This window comes from Meriones unguiculatus, chromosome 6, assembly GCF_030254825.1.
Source record: "Meriones unguiculatus strain TT.TT164.6M chromosome 6, Bangor_MerUng_6.1, whole genome shotgun sequence".
Taxonomy (NCBI): Eukaryota; Metazoa; Chordata; class Mammalia; order Rodentia; family Muridae; genus Meriones; species Meriones unguiculatus.
In genome coordinates, this window is record NC_083354.1 from 13,786,879 (window position 1) to 13,808,911 (window position 22,033).

General features: G+C 38.8%; 1 protein-coding gene across 4 annotated transcripts in view; it reads right to left on the bottom strand.

Annotated features, from left to right (window-relative positions):
* The window catches only part of Myo5a (myosin VA), a 157,286-nt gene that overhangs the window by 84,105 nt on the left and 51,148 nt on the right, over window positions 1-22,033 (bottom strand). For all 4 annotated transcript variants that reach the window (XM_060384753.1, XM_060384752.1, XM_060384751.1 and 1 more), the window contains exons 4-7: window positions 21,541-21,685; window positions 13,554-13,710; window positions 4,313-4,456; window positions 14-95 (exon numbers count right to left, since the gene is read on the bottom strand). In XM_060384753.1, coding sequence (XP_060240736.1) covers window positions 14-95; window positions 4,313-4,456; window positions 13,554-13,710; window positions 21,541-21,685 — 528 coding nt within the window. The remainder of the gene's footprint in view (window positions 1-13; window positions 96-4,312; window positions 4,457-13,553; window positions 13,711-21,540; window positions 21,686-22,033) is intronic.

The following is a 22,033-nucleotide window of genomic DNA, read 5'->3' on the forward strand; positions in this document are numbered from 1 at the left end:
GCCAAATCCATACCTAATCGCAGCATTTTAAACTCAGGTAACTTTGCTGAAGCACAGAGTTGATAGAAGATATGGTAGTTTCTCTCCTCTTCTGCCTTTGAAATGAGAAGAGTTTTCAATTGTAGCATTTTAATATAAAACTCAGGAAAACCTATTATAGTAAATAATTTTCATATTTAATTATTTCAATAAATCTCCAAATTTCCCATTTAAATTTATCAGTTATTTAAATTGCTGATTTAAATAATTAAACCTTATGGCTTATAGCATATTTACAAGGTAGGAGGATGGCTTGAGACTTGAAGCCAGATAGGTAAAACAGTAAGACTCTGCCTCTTGAAAAAAAAAAAAAAGTATAAATGTATTAGTCATATTCAGTATGAAATATCAGCTAGCAAGAGTTTTAGGTTTTGAATATTACAGACTAAACTCAAGGCCTCGGACTCGCTAGGCAAGTGTTCCCGACCATTGCACCATCACTCAAATCCGTCTGGACTTTTTATTTTGAGGCAGTCTTAACATCCTGCCTGGCTCTGAACTGCTCTGTAGATCAGCCAGGCCTTGAACTTATGCGTCACCTGAGCCAGCCTCCTGAGAGGCCTGCACTGCTGTGCCTGGCTTAGTAATGCTTTCTGAGTCAGTGACCGGCTGATAGATGGCCACAATCATTGGACACCAGTGATTCTGAGGAGGCCAAAATAATTTCTTTATTGTAAATCTCACCACCATTTTCTATCAATACTTCTGTATTCATGCTACTCCTACTACTGTGACTAAAAGAGATTAATCTTATCTTTGCCATATTTTAGAGATGATCTCTGGTAACTATAATAAATACATAAATATTCTCTCTATATCCTTTGTATTACATAATATGTATTATATATTTTCTTATCAAAAATAAATTTGATAAAATAAAAGATAATAACTTATCATCTAAGGTAAATTCTTAGTCTTTTTCCACAGAGTAGAAAAAGTTATTGAACATATGAAGTGAATACTAAAATCCAATCAACATATTTTTAGATTTTGCATCTGGATAAATATTAGTGTTAATAAGATTAAGGGAAGTCTTAAAGCCTGCTGCAGGGACACAGGACACTGAGCAAACACAGCAATGATCCCAACCACGAGTAGGTAAAAGATCAGGTAGCTCAGCACACAGAGACTGGAAAAGCAGGTGGGTCTGCAGAAACAGTCCTGTCACCTTTGCACAGGATGGCCAATACCCAGCCTACTTACTGTGACTGTGAGTCATTCGATAGAACAAACATTCTCACTGATCTATACTGGGGGAGACAGGGAGGGGCTAGACCACATCACACCTATAGAGAGGAGTAAGCCTTCCCATTCTTCATTAGGCAGTCCTAGCCACTGGTCAACATTATGAGCAAGGCCAATTTCCTATCTGGGTTACCTTTGCTCAAAGTCCTACAAATTTCTTTTTTTCAAAGATTAATTTTGACATTATGTATATCTATTTATACATTATGTATAATTTTTACATTATGTATGTTCTTGAATGTTTATCTGTGTACCACAAGTGTGTAGTGTATGTAGAAGCCAGAAGAGGGTGTTAAATCTTCTGGGACTGGAGTTACAGAGAGTTATTAGTCATCAATAGACATTGGTACCTGAACTCAGGTCCTCTCTTAACCTCTGAGCTAGCTCTCCAGTCCCACCTTCTTACACATTTCTATCTGGACTTGATCCATTTATGTTTCACTCATTCTTTCTTCTCACTGATGGACAATTTTTTAAAACATCCTATGTAAGTGTAAATGTGTGAATAGTACTACTGTTTGTAACTTAAATACTAGAATAATAGTGGAGGGTGGTTACTGCCTTACTACACATATCAAATATTATGTTAAGTGTATACATATCAAGTATAATTTATTTAAGATTAAATATTTAGTCAGGTGCAATCCCAAACTCAAAGCCGGGGTGCCTGGCCAACCCAACTCATGACTCTTGGTATGTGCTAAGACAGTTTTAAAGGCACAACAACCTTAGGCATCAGAAGACTGGACCCTGCCATATGGAGTATTTTAACTTTAATGACCTGGTATCCACCACATGGTCCATTGACACTCTGGGTCTCAATATAAGTTGTGCAGTGGGTCACCATCCTGACATTTTCTGACGATAATCTACTTTCCCTATCGTGCCATAATGTGTGAATATGCACCTGCTAGTGCTGTAATTTATAACACGTCTCCTTTTCCCTCAGAAAGAAACAACAGTTTAAGTAGCAACAAAAATCCTACACAAATATTCAACTGTGGTTTTGATGGCAGTTTACAGCCAGGTTATAAAGACTTTCTTTTAGCTCTGTGGCAGAAGAGAGCAGGGCTGAAACGTCAGGGTTAGCAGGAGGAATGCCAGTCTGCAAGAAAGGGCTGGAAGCCCTTCCTCACTGGGTTTCTTCTAAGAGAATTTCACAAAAAGCCCTGCCTATTCAAACGTGGGACTGGCATTATGTAAATAGTCTATAATGGATCGGGGCAACATGGCCCAGTACTTGGGCTCTTTCCTCAGCTCATTAGCTCACTTCCACTCCTCAGATGTTTTTCCTTTCTTAATGAGCTGTCTGTTTCTATTTCTAACCATGTCCCTTTGCAATCCTTTGCTCTAGGGTAAAAGAACTTAGAATTGGGTGCCTCTGAACTCAGATCTGAGGCTCAACATTCCTAAGCATGCGTTTCTTGATGTTCTAGGCCTTTTCTGTTTCTTTGACCTCCATGCTTATCTTAAAAGGCCTGACTTCTCTCTTTCCTCTTCCTGGTGGTTGCTGAGATTCTGAGCTTTTCTCTATTGTTGTTTTACTTTTAAACTTTAATAAAATTATCCTCAAGCCTCTAAGTCCATTCTAAAGTACTTTAGTAAAACTAAGAACTCAAAGAGCCGCCCCCTGCAATTTTCCTGATAATATTACTATTCTACCCAAATAATGTCAGATCCTAAGAATCAAAAAGAAGGAAAGAGGACGGAATATTTCGTTTTTCTTGAGTTATGTTCAAATTGTAACTCTTTGAAGCTATAGATCAATGCTTTCTGTATCAATTGGGAAATATAAGAGACAATGATTAAATTCCACCTCTACTTAACTAAGCTTTTCCACAAGCATCTATAAGAAAAAGTCAAAACCACTACATCAGAATTAGAAAGACGAATACTGCACCCTTTCCTTTATATGCAGAATCTAGGTTTAAGTATTAATAAATGCATAACACACACAAAACATGAACATACAACATGAAAGTAAAATAGAGACTGTGATGGGAAATGATGTCTAAAAGCAGGGTATGGAAGAGAACAAGAGGTCACGAATGGAGAAAGACAAAACATGTTTTCTTTCTCATGCATACTCTAGCTTTAAGATATATTTAGATAGATATGCATTCACATATACATATTAATAAAAGTAGGAAGACACTGAGAAAGAAAACAGACCAGCAAGAGAAAGGAAGGACAGCAGAGAGTAGAGGAGTGGTATGGCACTAGGACCAACTATATGTATGGACATGGATGTCATAATCAAATCCATTATTTTATTCAGTAACTTAAAAAGTTAACAAAGTATGAAACATTAAACCTAAATCAGTGCCCACCCTGAAGGACTACTAGTTTAAAAAGGTAGTCCCCTGCCTCTGACAGGCATCGTTTTACATGTTTCATTTCAAGTAAGAATATACTCATGAGCACAAAGAAATAAAGTGTATCATGTTAGCAAGCAAGGGCTTTATAATTGTGATAGTATGGCTTTTTCCATGGGCATAAAATGGCCATCATTTTGGAGAAGAGATTATGTTGGCTCTCGTAGACATGGACACTAATTGAGAACCCCCAAAAAGTAGCTAGGTGTAAAGGAATGGTGATGAAGCTGTGACACACTCTAGTAGACAGAGGGAAGCTTGGGTCACAGGAGCTTCAGCTGGGATTGCAGCCATTACTTTTCACTCCATCCTCCCCCAGTGCCAATCATCTGGGGAGATGCTAGAATACATAAAATATAGAAGGTTAGCTGAAAGGGAGGCTCTGTGATGCAGATTCCATGAGGTTGTCATCCATGATGGTTTGGGATTTCGTGGTGATAGAGCTGCTTTGGAGCCAACCATGCTATGTAAATAAGCCTAATAAACTCAGTTGTTCATCAAACTGTATTTCCATAAAATAGTTATTTTATTCTGTCCTTGGTGCCCTCTCTAGAATAGTTGTTCCATCTCCATGAGAAAGTTTCACATAATTATGTAGTAATCAAAAAATCCGACACAAGCATTTGAATGTGTAGTATGCATATCCAGCTTACCTGGAACACCACTCTGGATTTCTCTAAAAGGTAAGTTCTCATATTGGCACCGATGATTCGATATCTCTTATCAAAACCAATTTCAATGTATTTCCCAAACCGGCTGCTATTGTCATTCCTGGTTGTCTTAGCATTTCCAATTGACTAAGAAGCAAGAAAGAAAACAAGATTTTAGAAGGGCAATGTATGACATTTACAAAGCTTACACAGAGAGAGGAGAAACAGAATAAAACACTTCCATTTTTAATTGATTCTGTTAAAATGAGAACCAATTCTCAGCACAAGTGTCTGCTTTCCCCCCAGCTGCACAGGTAGATAGCAACAGTTTTTCTTAGTCTTGTTATTCTCACAGGAGTGAATTTCAAAAGCAGTAAGACCAATGTAGCAGTGATGAGATTGTCATACACCATCTGGGGTATATAAACATTTATGTCAGCAAAGGAGAAGATGTATTGGGCTGGAGTTACTAGAGCAAAGCCTTGTCATTAGCCACCAAAAACTCAGAAGACTATCTTATGTAAATGATATCAATTTCCAGGAAAAACCTCCTGGAAATGCTGGTCTGATACAAAAGGTCTGTAGACACTAGACAGTTCTATCATCTTATTCTATGGAAACAGAGGACAAATTAGACTTCTTATTAGCAGAGTTTTAGTGTTATCCATTCTATTGATTGATTGATTACACTTTGAGGCAGCATCTCACATATCTCAGACTAGCCATGAGCTTCTTATTTGAGCATTCCTTCAAACTTATCCTCCTGCTTCTACTTCTCAAATGTCCACATTAAAGGCATGTGTCACCATGCCTGGCTTTGTGCACTCAACCTGAAACTAAAAAATAAAGCTTTCTTGTATATAGTGTGAATGTGTAAATGTGTATATGAGTTCATGTGCAGTTGCACTGTACATGTATGCACACGTACATGGAGCCCAGAGGTTAGTGTTGGGTGTCTTCTTTGACCACTCTCTACTTCGTTTAGTGAGGTAGGCTTCTCACTGAACCAAAGCTGATAATTCAGCTTGCCAAGCTACCCTGCTTGTCCTAGGATTCTCCTGTCTCTACCTCCTAAACACTAAGGCAGGCCACCAAACCCAGCTTTTTAATGTGGGTGTGCAGGACCTAAAGTCTAGTTTGCATGCTTGCAGGGCAAGAACTGAGACACTTCCCCTTACCTCTATTTTTGTTGTTGTTGTTGTCTTGGGTGTGGTTTGTTATTAAAGCCAGGGTCTCATGTAGTCCAGGTTCACCCTGAACTTGCTATGTAGCTGAATATCACCTTGAACTCCTGATCCTCCTGCCTCTACCTGTAGAGAGCTAGGTTCACAGGAATGTGCACAAGGCTTGGCTCATGGTAGGCAGCCATTCTTCCAACTAAGTAACATCTGCAGCCCAGAATCAGTTCTGATGGTTTCTCTAACTTGTAAAATATCTTCAACCAAATACTGAGGATGTAATTTTGTAATAAATATTATTATATAACCTTAAATTTTTAATGACATACATCTGCTTTTTAACTCGGTGACATGTTTCTGTCAGTTTCTCTTTTAAAGCAAAACAAAAGCAATAGTGTAGTTAGAAGCGCAAACATTCATATAATGCATATTGAACACTTAATAACTTTATTTCATATAAGATTAACATCTGCCCTTTGTGCAAAGTCCAGGTTAGTATATCAAAACCACAGCAAACAGAAAGATGTGAAATACTATAGGATATTAAGAGAGCGAATTTCATGGATTAAAAAAAAAAAAAGACCCTAACTACCATAGTCAACATACTTGATCCTCCAAGTAGCCAAAGAAAATGTGTCCTCACTGTCTCTAACAGAAGGAAGATAGTAACATAATTTGTGTTTGCAATGAGGATACTATTAGAATTTGGATTAACATTATTAATTCATTTTAGAAAAAGAATAAGAATGATTAGATACTATCTTCCTAGGAAATTACAGAGTAATTTCACATAATTTAGGATAATTTAACTAGACAGATATTTACTTAGAAATTATAAACTCTGTGTGTGCCTCTGTGTGTGGTGGTACAAACTCTGTGTGTGTGTGTGTGTGTGTGTGTGTGTGTGTGTGTGTGTGTGGTTATGTTTCAATACCCAAAGACCCTACTATATAAGCAGACTCAGAAAATAAACCTCTTATTCAATGACAAAGGCCTTGGATAACTCATTGGCCAAAGATCCTCCTGCAATAATAGTTGTTAAGGATGTTGGCTTAGTCCTTCAATGTACTATTCATTTATTTAGGAGACAAATGTGGAAACTGGTTTAATAGTCCATGTGTGAACAAGGGTTTGGAACTGGAATTGCTCACTGATGCTGCTGCCATTGCTGAAATGGAGTTTGCAGATGACATTTTCCCTGACTTTGATCAGATTGTGGATGAAGCTGCCAAATGTCACTATCGCTCTGGGATCTTTTCTTTTTATTTTAATTAAATTTTTATTTTTTTATATTAATTACAGTTTATTCACTTTGTATCCCAGCTGTAGCCCCCTCTCCCATCTCCTCCTAATCCTACCCTCCCTCCCTCATCTCCTCCCATTCCCCTCTCCAAGTCCACTGATGGGGAGGTCCTCCTCCTCTTCCATCTGACCCTAACCTATCAAGTCTCATCAGGACTGGCTGCATTGTCTTCCTCTGTGGGCTTGCAAGGCTGCTCCCCACCTCAGGGGGAAGTCAAAGAACTCTGGAGATTTTTTCAACTGTGAGAGCCTCTGTATCATTCTCAGAGTTCTGAAGCCTGTTTTGCCCACTGCCCAGAGATGAAGGTGGGTATACTCAAAAGCTCTTTCCAAGACAAGGTACTTCTGTTGTCATAGATAAAGTATTAAAAAAAAAAATCCATGTATATTTTTGAACCTAGGCCGTATTTTATAGGGCAGTAGTGGAACAGCTTCTCATAGTACTGCACTGCTTCAGGCTGAAGTCGCCCAGCAAGGCAGTGATGCGACTCTGGTTGTCTGGAACACAGGTTTATGAGATTCAAGAAGCGCTTCCACAGCATGCTTTTTGAAATCATTGATTTGTGCACTCAAGTGCCTCAGAACACAGATATGCTTTGTAAGTTTGTGTCCCTAATGGGATGCCTGGAGCTGGAGAGATGGGAGATGGGAGATGGCTCAGTGGTTATGAGTATGAGATGCTCTCGCAGAGGACTTGGGTTCAATTCCCAGCACCCACATGGTGGCTCACAACCATCTATAACTCTAGTTCCAGGGGATCAGACACTGTCTTCATCCTCTGGCCTCCATGGTGCACATATATACATGCATGGTAAAGACCCATACATGTAAAATAAAAATAAATAAATCTTAAACTGTGCTGCTGACCACAGAGAATACCAGGAAGATTGCAACTAGATATGGCAAAATTTTTAGATTTTTTTTTTTTTTTATTGCTTCAGACTTATCTCCTCTTCAAATTATAGCTTTACACAATGAACTATCATGGATACTGGCTGGAGAGCTGCAAAATACTTATTGTATTAATAAAAATGGATTGATTTCCATTGGGTGTTTTAGAGTAACTTTCTAAGTGCTCCACAGATGGTAATTTTATGAACTGTTTAATGACTAATTATTGGGTATGGTGTTGTGCATAAAAAAAGCAAAGTCATATTGCAAAACAGAAAAATCTAAAATGTCCTTTTTCTTTCTTCTTCTTTTTTTGTTTTGTTTTGGTTTTTTGAGACAGAGTTTCTCTGGGTAGCCTTGGCCGTCCTGGACTCACTTTGTAGACCAGGCTGGCTTCTAACTCACAGAGATCCACCTGCCTCTGCCTCCCAAATGCTGGTATTTACAGGTATGTGCCACCACGCCTGGCTGGAATGTCCTTTCAGTGCTGCACATATGTTTGTAGGTGTAAGGTCACCCATTGAAGCATGGGCAACCTCCCAGAAGCCACATCCCTGAAGGAAACTGAGTCTTCATCCCTCAGTGGCCATCAACGACCAAGAGCTCTTCAGCTAGGAGTGGGCCTTCGGGACTTCCTCCACTGTCGCTGCTGGGATTTTGACTTGCTTGGACTTGTAGTGGTCTCATGCAGGCAACCCCATTTGCTGAGTGTCCATGAAGGCAGTGGCCTGGCTATATCCAGAAGACACTGTTTTATGGCGGTCCTCCTCATTCTCTGGTTCTTATAATCTTTCTGCCCCCTCTTTTATGGTGTTTCTGAGCACTGTGGGGAGGAGTGTAAATACAGATGTTCCATTTAAGGCTGAGTACTCCCCAGTCATTTATTCTCTATACTTTGATCACTTGTGACTTAGCTTATTCTTCTTGACATACCAAAAAATACATATTTTTTACTATTTTTTTACTTACTATTCTATTTTTTTTTGGTGCTGTATTTAAAAAAATGAGATTGATACTAAATACAGAATTTTCAGTTGAAAAGGTATATTCTGTCAAAAAGTAGACACAAGGTTACCTGTAGTAAAAGCAGCAGCATTAATGGCATTGTGTGCTTACCGGGCCCTGCCCCTATATAATTTCCTATCTATATCTAACTATGCTAGTTAGGGAAAATGGTCTGCTGTTTTTATTCTTCAACCTGTATCGACTGCCCAATTCACATACTAGAATAGCAACTTGCTAAAACAATACTATATACTGTGAGAAGAAGGTAGGCTGGGGCTAAAGTAGACCTTGTCTTTCAGTAAAACATTTAAACATAGAACGACAAATAGTCGGTGATGCAATTGAAATCAGTTTGAGTAGCCCCAGTTAACCTCTCTGAGAAGCACTAGCATCCCCGAGAGGGACGGGTGGCTTATGAAAGTAAAAAGAGGAATGATGAGGGTAGAAAGTATGAGTGGCGGGGCATGAAGCTGGGAGGGAAGAGCAGGCATGTGTTGGGAACAGTCACTCAACCTAAGCTAATCGGCATGAAAATGCCATAAGGAAGCTTGTTATCTCGTATGTTCACAAAAATTTTTAACAAAATTAAAACACTGAAGGCTGAAAAGGTGGCTCAGCAGTTAAGAACACTGGCTGTTCTTGTAGTAGATACAGGTTGGATTCCCAGCATCTACACAGCAGCTGACAACTATTTCTTATTCCAGTCCCAAAGTTGCTGATGCCCTCTGCTGATGCGCCAGGCAAGCATGTGTTGCACATACATACATGAAAACAAACACTATCTATATATCTGTATCTATCTGTCTGTCTATCTATCTATCTATCTAAAACAAAAATTTTGAAGAATAAAGACATGATTCTAAGCCTAGGACTGGATATGAAAAGATGGATTTTTGTCCAGATCCTCTAGTTGTCTCTTCTGCATTATAAGTACTATATGCACAAGACTCTACAGTAATTTTCATTTCAATCAGCAAGAAATTGCTACGCTAAAGGTTAGGTTATGGATGTGGTTTAGCTGAACCATCCCTGCTTTTCTGGGATCAAACAAACTTGGTCACGGTGGATAATCTCTTTGATGTGTTCTTGAATTCAGTTTGCAAGTATTTTACTGACAATTTTTACAACCATGTACAACCAGAGATCCTAGTCTGTAATTTTCTCTTTTGTTGAGTCTTTGTCTAATTTTGGTATCGGAGTGATATTGGCCTTGTGAAAGGAATTTAGAAATGTTCCTTCATTTTCTATTATACTAAGTAATTTGAGAAATATTGGTATTATTTCTTCTTTGAAGGTTTGGTGGAATTCTATCCTGAACCTATCTAATCCAGGGTTTCTCTGTGTCATTGCTGTCCTGGAACTCATTCTGTAGACCAGGTTGGCCTTGAACTCACAGAGATTTGCCTGCCTCTGCCTCCTGAGTGCTAGGAATAAAGACATGCACCACCACCACTCAACTATTTGGGAGATTATTGGTTACTGCTTCTATCTTGTTGGATGTTTTGGTCTACTTAAATTTTAATTTCATCTTGATTTAGCTTTGGTAAACCACACATATCTTGAAATTCATTTATTTCTTTGAAATTTTTCTATCTTATGAAACATAAAATTTTTAAGGATATCCTTATGATTCTCTGAATTTTCTCCATATCTGTGTGATATCTCCGTTTAATATCTAATTTTATTAATTTGTATTTATACTCTCTTTTACTTAATTTGGATGAGGATTTGTCAATCTTGTTACTCTTTTTAAAGGAACAACTTGTCATTTTATTGATTCTTTGTATTATTTTTCTTCATTTCTGTTTCATTCATTTCAGCCCTGATTTTGATTATCTCTTCCCATCTATTTTTTGGGGAGCTGTTTATTTTGTTTTTCCAAGTCTTTCAAGTGTGTCCTTAAATTATTAATTTGAGGTTTCTCATGTTTTTGATGCAGACACTAAGTGATGTAATCTTTCTTCAGGATTCTCTCCATTGTATTTCACAGAATTTGGCATGTTATTTTCCATTTTCATTCAATTCTAGAAAGTTAAATTTTCCTTCTTGATTTCTGCCTTGACCGAATTATCATTTATGAATGTACTGCTTAGTTTCCATAGTTTGAACACTACTGATATCCAGCTTTACTCTATTATGGTCAGATAGAATGCAGAATGTTATTTTAATTTTCCTATATTTATTTAGATTTGCTTTGTCCTGATATGTAGTTGATTTTGGAGAAAGTCCCATGAGCTGTTGAGAAGAATTCGAATTTTTTAATGTTTGTGTGGAAAGTTTGGTAGATATTTGCTAAGTCCATTTGACTTATACTGTCAGTTTAATTCCACAGTTTCTCTGTTCAGTTTTTTTGTTTGCGATGACCTATATGATGGTAAGAGCGGAAATCACTCACTGTTATCACCGTGTTGTAGTCAGTCTGTGGTTTTATATCCAACAGTGTTTCTTTTATGAAACTAGGTACCTCTGTGTTTGGTGTACATGTTTAGGATTTTAACTTGAGACAGGATGTTGCTACGTAGCCCTGGCTGACCTCCAACTCATGGTGGATGCTTTTACCTTAGCTTCCTGAGAGCTGAAATTATAGTATGAGACTCCAAAATTGTTTATTTTATTACTTATTTTTGAGACAAGGTCTTACGTAGTCCAGGTTAGCTAAGAATCACTCTGAACTCCTATGTGTCTCACCTCTACCTCCTAAATGCTGGAATTACAGGCTTTTCTGCCACTTCTGCCTTACATATTTTATTTCAGTCCTTTACATTGAAACATCCTGTCTGCAGTAGTTCAAAATTATCTATAAAAATTTCATTTTTAAAAATTTGATGTATACATACAATACACAAGTGCCTGGTGTGATGAGCTAATTGCTGAGCTATGTCTCCAGCCCTGAAAATTCTCTACTTGTTGGGTATGGTGTTGGGAAGTGAACCCAGGGACTTGTAGGCAAGCCTTCTACCACTTAACGACACTCCCCAACAGCCCTCTCCCAATGAAAATCTTCTTGATCTAAATTCCACACATAAGCAGTAACACAGAAAGGAGACCTTCATTTTACTTTTGCTCATCTCAGCCAACAAGGTAAATTCTTCTTAACTGCATTTTATTAAAAAGCATATCTGTGACTACTTAAAAATTTTAGTGTTATTCCTACTAACAAAGTTCAAATGTGTACTCTAAACAACAACACAACATAGCTATTTTGTAAAAGAGGCAGAAAATAGCTCTTGATATAGTCTAGAAGGGTCATTCATACTTATTCCCATGACAAACTCAAGCTCTAGTTTTGTATGATCTAACCTAGAAGACACTGGATTTCCTAAAGTTATGACAATCAAGATTTCAGAATGGTCTAATATAAGGAACTAGAATATCACAGAACTCTATCAGATACTAGGAAGATGTTGTCATGGGGAAAAAAATGATTAAACGCCTAAACTAAGCCCTGCTGTGTTTGAACTCAAGTTAAAAACTGGCTCCACAAAATGTATGCCTTTAATACCAACATCAGTAGAATCCACTGCTATACACAGAGCTAAATCCTTTCAAAATCTTAATTTTAGATTTTATTACTCTCCTTTGGCACAGCTATCTGCTCCTTCCTGCCCATGTTCTGTCAGAAACCTCTTGCTTGTTTGTCCTAGAGTACACCTAGCTCTCTACTTCAGAATGCAGGAATGGAAGTCCTGCTGCTCTAAAGGGTAATAAGCACATAGACACAGGTCACTGCGTTCATTTCAGAGATGTTACACACAGCACTGCAAACCAGGCACAATTACCTCTGGGCAGATTACTGCAAAAACCACTTGGACCAAGGTGCATCAGGTCAATTTTAGCTCCATCAGGGTGATAAAGACAACTTGACTGAGGAAAAAGATGGGGATAAATCATGCCCATTGGAATTTTTAGCAAGAAAGGTTTATTTCTGCCTCCCAAATTTTTCTCTCCATTTAATGAAATCAATTTTTCTCATTTTCTTACAAAACTATAACTTTCCTGAAGTACTGTTAACAACCAATACTCTTCCAGCTAGAATTCTTCAGACATCAAGTTGTCATACATTCGATCCCCTCACCTTTGGCACAGGCATTCCTACTTTGTATATATTTTTGGTTTCGGTTTAGTTTGGTTTTCTGAGACAGGGTCTCACTTTGCTGCCCAGGCTGGCCTCAAGTTAATGGTGATCTTCCTGCCTTAAGCCTTTCTAGTGCTGGGATAACAGGTGTGAACCATCACACCCAGCTGTATCTGACTTTATAAAGTACATTATCTTTTCATAGTATTTCCTTTCTCAAGAATTTATAATTTCGAATTTCTTCACTAAGATAGACCTGTATAATATATATATATATATATTTTTTTAAAGTAGAAATGCTCATGAATTAGGCTTTATGTGTAATTCAGATTTTGGAAAAAATTAAAATTTGTAGCTGAAGAGGTTGAATTAAGCATAAAAATATATACTGTGGGTAAAAGAGTTACAGAATCTATTCATGCTTGAATGAGAGCAAATCTTGTTTTGGAAGTATAAACAAGAACTCTGGACTAGAAGGAAATGAGGAACTTCACCTCTGGACAAGAAATAAGAGGTATGAAGAAGTGCTCCCTGGTCTTACAGACAGAATTCTTTCTGAAGGTTAAAAGGTAGCATAATGGAGCAAAGCAGTCCCTATACAGTTAGGGGTTACTCAAAATACTCACCTTACTGGAAAGTTTTCCTAGATCTCTCACTAAGATATAGAAAAGTATTTCTGCAACTTTAGTGGCTAGAAATCCTAGACTTTCTGACATGTACTGTATCAATCAAGTTTTCAGCCTGTTTCTTAATCAGATACCATAGAAAAAAGGTAGAGAATTTTCTGTCTTACCTCCATGATGGGGTTGGAGGCCAAGACCTTTTCCTCGACATTGGCCTCACTGGCAGAACCACTTACAGTCGCAAAGTATCGCATGGCATACTTAGCTGAGACTGTCTTTCCTGCACCTGACTCTCCGCTGACAATGATGGACTGATTTCGTTCATCCCTGTAGAAACACGTAAGAGTGACTGCCAGCGCTTCTACTTCTGAACATGATTACTTCTGCTCCTTTTTTCCCGTTGAGGCAGAATGAGTTTCTGCTGGTTCATATATACAATAACGTATACGTAAGCACAGTATTTCTTAGTAAGAATGACTACGTATAAGCACAACAGAAAAGGATATACCATTAACTTAGGATCCCATAATTAAGAACAACTCTGTATTTCAGGTATTCTGAATTTTCTGTGTGTACCTCAAACACAGTATTTTATTCATGGAGATTTGCATTGATATTTTATAATACTGTTGTCAGCTAACATAGAAGAAAAGGAGAATATTCATTGTATTCACAACAAAAGAATTTGGACAAAAACTTGCTTAATTAAATTTTATAAAATCATTTGAAGTGTTTCCAATTGCCTGTCTGTTAATGATCTGGAAGCAGCATCTCCCACAAACTCCTGTTCTCCTAATCACCTACAGTCTCAGGGAAGAATCCATGATGTTGGCTAATTTCATTTTTAAAATGTCATTCCAAGTTAAAATTCTTTCTCCTCCTCCTGCTCTCTCCTCCTCATTCCCCCTCCCCACTTCTTCTTCTTCACTTGTTTTTCAAGACAGGGTTTCTCTATGTATTCCTGGTTGTCCTGATCTGCCCACCTCTACCTCCCAAATTAAAGGTATGCACCAGGATCAGGTAGGCGGAGGATAAAGGGAGAGAGTACTAAGAGAGACAAGTGGAATTTGGAGGAATTTCAGGGCAAGGTAGAAACTAGTGCAATGGAAACTGCCAGGAATTCATGAGGGTGACCCTAGGGAAAACTCCTAAAAATGGGGAGTACAGAGCCTGGATCAGCCATTTTTTAATAACCATGTAAGGCTTCCAATGGATAGGTTAGGACACCAAACAAGCCACCAAACCTTCAACCTACAATTTGTCCTGCCTGGAAGATGCTCTGGGGTGAGGGTGGTGCAGAAATTGTGATAGAGGCCAACCAATGACTGGTCTAGCTTGAGACCCACACCACAAGAGGGAGCTCACCCCTGACACTACCCAGAGGGCCAGGAAACAGAGGCTGGATAGCCTAGAGACCTAGGACAGACCCAAACACAACTGGAAAAAAAAAATCAACAAAATGATTCCTAATGACACTCTGCTGTACTTGTAGATCAGAACCTAGCATATCAGAGAGGGTTAATCCAAGCAACTGATGGGAGCAGATGCAGAGACTCATAGCCAAGCATTAGGCTCAGAGAATCTTGTAGAAGAACAGGCAGGAAGGATTTTACGAGCTAGAGGGGTCAAGGACACCACAAGAAAACCCACAGAATCTACTAAGCAGGGTTCATAAGAACTCCCAGTGACTGAATGAACAACCCAGCATGCATGGGTCTGACCTAGGCCCATTTATGCTATGGTTGTGTAGCTTGGTCTTCTTGTGGGATCCGACAGTGGGAGCGAGAGTAGGAGCGTGAGTGTGATTAGGACTATCCCTGACTTTTTGCCTGCTTTTGGGACCCTTTTCCTCCTACTGGGTTGCTTTGACCAGCCTTAATATGAGGAGAGGTGTTTAATCTTATAATATTTTTGTTTTGTTTTGTTTCAAGACAGGGTTTCTCTGTGTAGCCTTGGCTGTCCTGGAGTCACTTTGTAGAACACACTGGCCTCAAATGCACAGAGATCTGCCTGCCACTGCCTTCCCAAGTGCTGTGACTACAGGTTTGCGTAAGCTCATCCGGCTGGTTTTATTGTATCTTGATATGCCATGCTTGGTTGTTATTCCTGGGAGGCTGCCCTTTGCTGAAGGAAAACAGGAGAAGTGAATCTTGGGAAAAGGGAAAGAAGGGGAAGGGACTGAAAGGAGAGGAGGGAAGGGAAGCTGAAGTTGGGATGTAAAATATGAGAGAAGAATAAATTTTTTTAAAAAGGGGGGAAGTATAACATTCATGCTTGAAGATGTAGTAATAGAATACTACAACTGTTTTTGTTATAATCTAAAGATGAAGCCTAAGCTGCAATGGAGACCCCAGGTTGTTGGAGACAGCAGAAGTACAAGGCTTGAGGAGAGCTGCATGCACAGAATGGAATGACCACAAAAGAGAGCTATGCTCACTGAGGGCGGCAAAACTAAAGGGTGGAGCTGCCCAAGCCCTTTGGCGACATGTTGAACACAGAGCTGCAGAACTGGGTATTTTCCCTGCTGAGTTTCAGTCTTGCTTTGTTCTGGCCACTCCTTCTTCTGCCCCCTTCTTACCTGTTTGGAATAGGATGTTTATTCTGTGCCACTGTACACTGGAAGTGTATACCTTGTTTTATATTTTATAGGAGCTTACAGTTAAGAGACTGCTTTGAGTCTCAGATAAGACTTGGACTTGGAATTTTTAAATAGTGTTGGGACTGTCAAATACTATGGGGACTCTAGAGTTTGACTGATTGCATTTTACATGAGATAGCCATGGGCCGGAGGGACAAGAAGTGAAAGGTTATGGTTTAAAAGTGATGTGCTTGGGTGTCAAACTGGCAATGGGTGAAGCTGTGCTGTCTAAAGTTGATTGTTAAATTGTTCAGATTTAGAATCCCTAGCCATCTCTGTTAGGGATTATCTGGATTTGGTTAATTGAGGAAAGACCTACCATAAATGTGGCAGTATGGTTCCAGGGGCTGGGGTTCTGAGGAGAAAATGAGCTGATTGTCAGCATTCATCTCTCTTGTTTCCTGAAGGCTGCCTCAAGTTTCTTCTGCTGTGATTCCTTGCCATTGTTGGCAGTTGGTCTGATGCTTGTATTTTGATGCTAATTATTGGCCCTCAAGATCTGGCTACTGCCCAGGTATACCTATCCTTGTTGTGTAAACCTGCCTAAGACATTATACCTGATTGGTTGATTAAAAAGGCCTAACCCTCCACCCCAGCAGGGCAGAATGGGGTAGGCATGGCTAAGGTTCCTGGGCTTTGGGAAGAAGAGAGGAGGCAGGAGGACACACTGTGGGTTAGTGTGACAGAACCACATAGGCTGGGAGGAAGGACTCCAACAATGGTGTGGAAAGGCCCAGAAAAGCAAGTAATTATATGATTATGGATGGAAAGTAGCTCAGATAAGGATGGGTAAGGCCGATGGCATTGAATGGAGGCTGGGAGGTGGATCGTGAGGTTATTGAGATAGCATATATGAAATTATCTGCCTAGCCCAAGGTATTTTAAAGCAATTATAAAAATTTAACAGGGGTCTATGTCTTACTTAATTGTGATAGTGGGTTAAATAATACTGCTGTGACAATCATAGGGGAATAATAAATAACATTATTTAGCCCAACATCATTTTATTTACTACAACATGCCATGGAGGACTAGATCCTTAAACTCTGAGCCAAAATGCTCCCTCCTTTCCTTAAACTGCTTTTTTTTGTCACATGCCTTGTTACAGCAATGATAATAGTAACTGATGCAAGAGCACAGATTTATTTTAAATGTTAGTCCATGTTCACTTGGTTTCCTTGTTTCTGGGCCATGGTGAATCACAGCAAGCAAAATGTAGTAAAAGCAAAGCTGCTCTCCTCATGGTACCCAGGAAAGCAGGCAAAACTGAAAAGGGGAAAGGGATAAGCAGAACCCTTGACATATTCCCAGCAGCCTGTTTCCTCTAACCAGGCTGTACTTCCTAATCACTTACTCAGCTTGGAACTCATCAATGGATTAGCTCATTGAAGAAGTTAGTGCACTTATTATCCAACTGTCTCTCAATAACACTACCAAGTCTTCTGCACACAAACCTTTGGAGCCATTTTATACTAAAACTATAACACATGGCATACACACACATGATGCCAAACCTAAGTTAGGATGTACTGACTGAAAGTCACAAAGCATCAGTATAATCATCCTTATAAGGTAGCATGCATTACACCACGCCTATTATATAAGGAGGATACTTGGCACCAAATGGTAGCTGAGTCACAGCTGTTAACAGGAGAGATTTCATCATCCATAAGAGTCATGTTCCACTTAGCCAATGAATCTCAGGATACTAGAGCATTCAGAAACCACATAACTAAATGAAAGAAGAGATGGCCTAAGAAAGGACTGGTAATAAATGAGGTCAGAAGTAATAAAACCAGATGACATATCTAAACGGATAGAAGGAGACTGCAGAGACAATGCTTCACAATGATGGAGGGAAGAGCTTCAGTCAAATTCTACTTAATATTTTTCAAAGTACTCATCTGTCTATATGATTAAACCCCTGAACAGACACTCTCTTTTCCTCTTTGGAGAAAACAACAGAGGAGTTGGTTTGCCTAAAGTTGGTAACTAGTATGCCAAGATAGTGGCTTGTTACCACATATACCCCTAACTTTAGGGGTATAGGGAGGTCTACAGTAGGCTCCTTCTGCTTTGCTATGCCACCCCTTAGCATCGTCTGTCCTTCAGCAGGAAGAAAAAAAGGTCCATGGATTAATCCTATTAAACATAATATATTTCACAGAACACTGTAAGGTTAAGCTAGACCATTTGTGAAAAAAGTGAGATCCGTGGAGATTGTGAGACTTAAGTTATTGGGAGAAATGCGATTAGTGCAGATAGCAGGTTTTGTTTTGTTTATTAACTGTACCAAGGTTAACTACACAGTACTAACTGTTTTCTATCAAAACTGTAGGTAAAACTTAGGAACATTGCTCTATGAATCATACAGGACAAATACAATAGATAAAATTAAGACAATACCATATCACATAGTTATAAGGAAACAAAAGTACATTTTGATGTTTTAAGGAACATAATACAGTGATTTTGGTAAAGGAAAACAGGGAGACAGGGAGATGACTCAGCAGGTAAGGAACTTAGCCTTGGCTTAGAACTGAGCCTGATGAACTGAGTTCCATCCTTAAGATTCACATGATAGGCAGAGAACTGACTCCCATGAGTTTTCCTCTGTGCCAACACACACACATACACACACACCCCACATAAAATAAACACTGAAAAAACCATTCAGTAAAATATAAGAAAAGGAATACAGAGAAAAAACATCCTGCACTCCATTTGTCTTTTCTCTTCTAGACATTATCAGGCCCACTAAATTTAAGAGGGCGGCAGTATTTCACGAGGGCACTGTCCTCTAAGGAGCATGTTTAGAATTCAGATGGGGCACAGCCATTTCTAACTAGAACACCTAAAGCAGGGCTATCATGATGGCTCAACAGATGAAGGCACTCGCCACCAGGCTCTTTTCTGGCCTCCTCAGGCACTACACTAACATGCTGCACATACGTACATGCAGGTAAAATTCTCATGCACATAAGATAAATTAATAAGCTGACGTTAGCTCTCACTCCACCACATATCTTCCTCTTCATCTTGAGAAAGGAAACTGCTCACCTTCTATCTCTCAGAACAAATCCTTGTTGTCATCCTAACTCCACTTCTCTCTTACCCTGCAGCAGCACATTTTCCCCCCAATTCCATCTTAAAAATATACCCAGAATCTATTCCCTCCTCACCATCCTCATCAAGATCCTCAACTAACTCATCATTTCCCACTCAGATCACTGACCAGCCTCCTGCCGCATCTCCTGAGTTCTACCCTTGCTCGCTCTATTTTGTTACTGTAAAGTTACTATACGATTTACACACATAGTAAAATGAGTTCCTGCTTGTGAATCACTCAGATCCAGGAGCTTTCCACCTGCTCTGTCTCACTATTTTCCCATTCTAATACTTTCCACAACATTTTGAGTATAGGTTGTAAACATGTATATGCCTACAACCTTCACAATTTTTGCTGAGAGCATTGTTCTTACCCATTGGTAATGGCCAGTATCAGGAAAGATACTATTGCTATAATAACACTACCAGCTTAATTGAAAATCCTATCGATAGGTGACAAGCATAAGCTTTATTTACTTTTATTCTTCACCAGGCTTTGTTTGTGGGGTGGAACTTTTGCCTAGTTTGCTACTGGTTTTTAGATTGTGATTATAAAATTTCAGTCAATAATGATGAACTGTATCTTCCCTAAAGACATGAGGGGTTTGTAGGAACAGTCGTGATGTGATACACCAAGATTAACACCTGGGAAAGATGGCATGTTTATTTGCTAAGGGAAAAAAAGGTAAAAAATTATTTTGCAGCACGGATTCCTGACTAAGCCAAAGCAACACACTGTGCTTGGAGACTGCAGCAGATTTTGTGGGTGCAGATTTATTAATATGCGAAAAACATCTAAATAACTGAAGCATATTTTCAAACTATCTACAAGAAAAAACTAGGCAAAGGGGGAAAAAATCCAACAAGCTTCAGTGGAGAGATTATACTGACTGACTCACGGGGGATGTCATGTGGGATGAGGAGAGTGCCAGGAGGCAGGCAGAATCTCCTGACATTTGAGGGTTGCCACAACAAGGATGAGAAAAACACGCTTTCAGAATTAAGAACAGTGTTGGGTTGAGAATGTGCTTAACATATGCAAGGCTCCTGCCTTGACCCCTCGAGCCAAAGAAAGTATTTTCTGAGGAGCTGTGTAATTTTTCAAGTATGATCAGCTTCTTCAGAGATCAGTTTAGAGTCTAGCAGTCCATGGGAATCCCTCTCTGACAAGTGTGTCTCACGCTGTACTGAGTGTGCCAGCGTTGCACTGCAAAGCTCTAGAACTAAAAACGTCAAGTCCTGGCAGACACTGTTTAGCTTAAAGGAAGATATACCGCTAGATGGAATTTTCTCAACGTTAAGCTTTAAGCTTTGGATATTCATAGCTGTTTTATAGGAGTCTCGGGCATAATGTAGCATATTATATGCTGCTAATTCACGTAGTCATTTTATATTTAACATCCTAATATTTTAGTGTCAGACTAATTGGAATTTGAAAGATGTGCTTCCTATTGATGAGACCTATACAACTTCTCCAAGCCTCAGTTTTACCAATTTTAAAATGAAGCTCCATACCAACACTAAACTCAAAATCTTGTTGCAAAAATAATTTTTTTTTAGTAAATTAAAAGTAACTAATAGCGCCTTGTAGGGAGACAGTTAATTTTAGCTCTTATTAGAAGCACTGTTATTATTAAAGGGGCATAATGACTTCTATGGGATCTTTCACTGAAATAATCCTTAAATTCTATCACCCTTTGGCTCTAAAACATACACTGGTTGCAAAAGAGAAAATAAAAGCCTCACAGTGCTGGTTTCCTTTATATTTTACAAACTGTTCTGAGGATTCCCCACATCGTATTATGCCAAGTTCCCCTTTTAAGCTTGAGAATTCAGTTATTTTTTTCCTTTGCGCGCACCCTCCCATCACATCACTTATTATTCAGAGTATAATCTTATCTTGAACGTGTTTTCACTTCCCATTCTCTTCCCTCTAACAGTTAGGACTATGTGAGTGATACAGGTACACTTCACAGATGGTCTTTATACATACATAACTGATGTCCTATCATGTATTTTTAATTGCTGTCATACAGACTATTTTTCCAGCTCAGAGTTCTTTTAGTCCATCTGTTACTTTGCTGAGTGATATTAGGAAAGTCACTTATTACTAATGTCATGACTAAACCTTGACTCTCTCACCTATAAAACGCAGTACCTGTCCTTGCTTAGTCATAGAAGCATGATGAGATTCCAAAGGCAATTTAAAAAAACAACAACTATAAATCCATTTATAAATGTGAGATTTTAATATTTTAACAGTCCAGACAATCTGAAACAAACTGGTCAAAGCAACTTAGGTAGTAATTATTTACAAGTTCTTATTCTCTTTAAGTTATCCATGACACAGCAAAGAATAAATTCTCTTATCTAACAGGAGCTAGGAAATGACAGTACAAGTTCCCACCAACCTTGCCATTTGTTTATAAGCCTCTTCAGCTACTGCGAAGATGTGAGGATCCATGTCACCCATGTTCTGGCCACTGTAGGCATTAATAATGTCTTCTCCATAAATAGGCAGCTGTTCATAGGGATTTATAGCTACTAGGACTATTCCTGGGGGGAGGAGGGTAAGAAAGAAAATGAAATCAATGATATCCTAATGGGCACATGAAGCTTAGTAAGATAAGCACAAAACCGTCTTTCAATTTAGTTTACATTAAACTAATGAATTGCTCAAAGATCAAAATATAGCACAGTCTTAGGCATTTTAAAATATTATACATAGTTCTAACCAATCTGGACTAGATTGTTCAGAATAATATGACTCGGACAGGGACGGAGCTCAAAAGCAGTGTACTTATCAATCATCCCTGAAGCTCTGGGCCTGATCTCTACTGTGGCAAAAAGAAAGTTTTAAATATTTTCAAAGTGCCGGAGAGATGGCTTGGGGGTAAAGAGAAC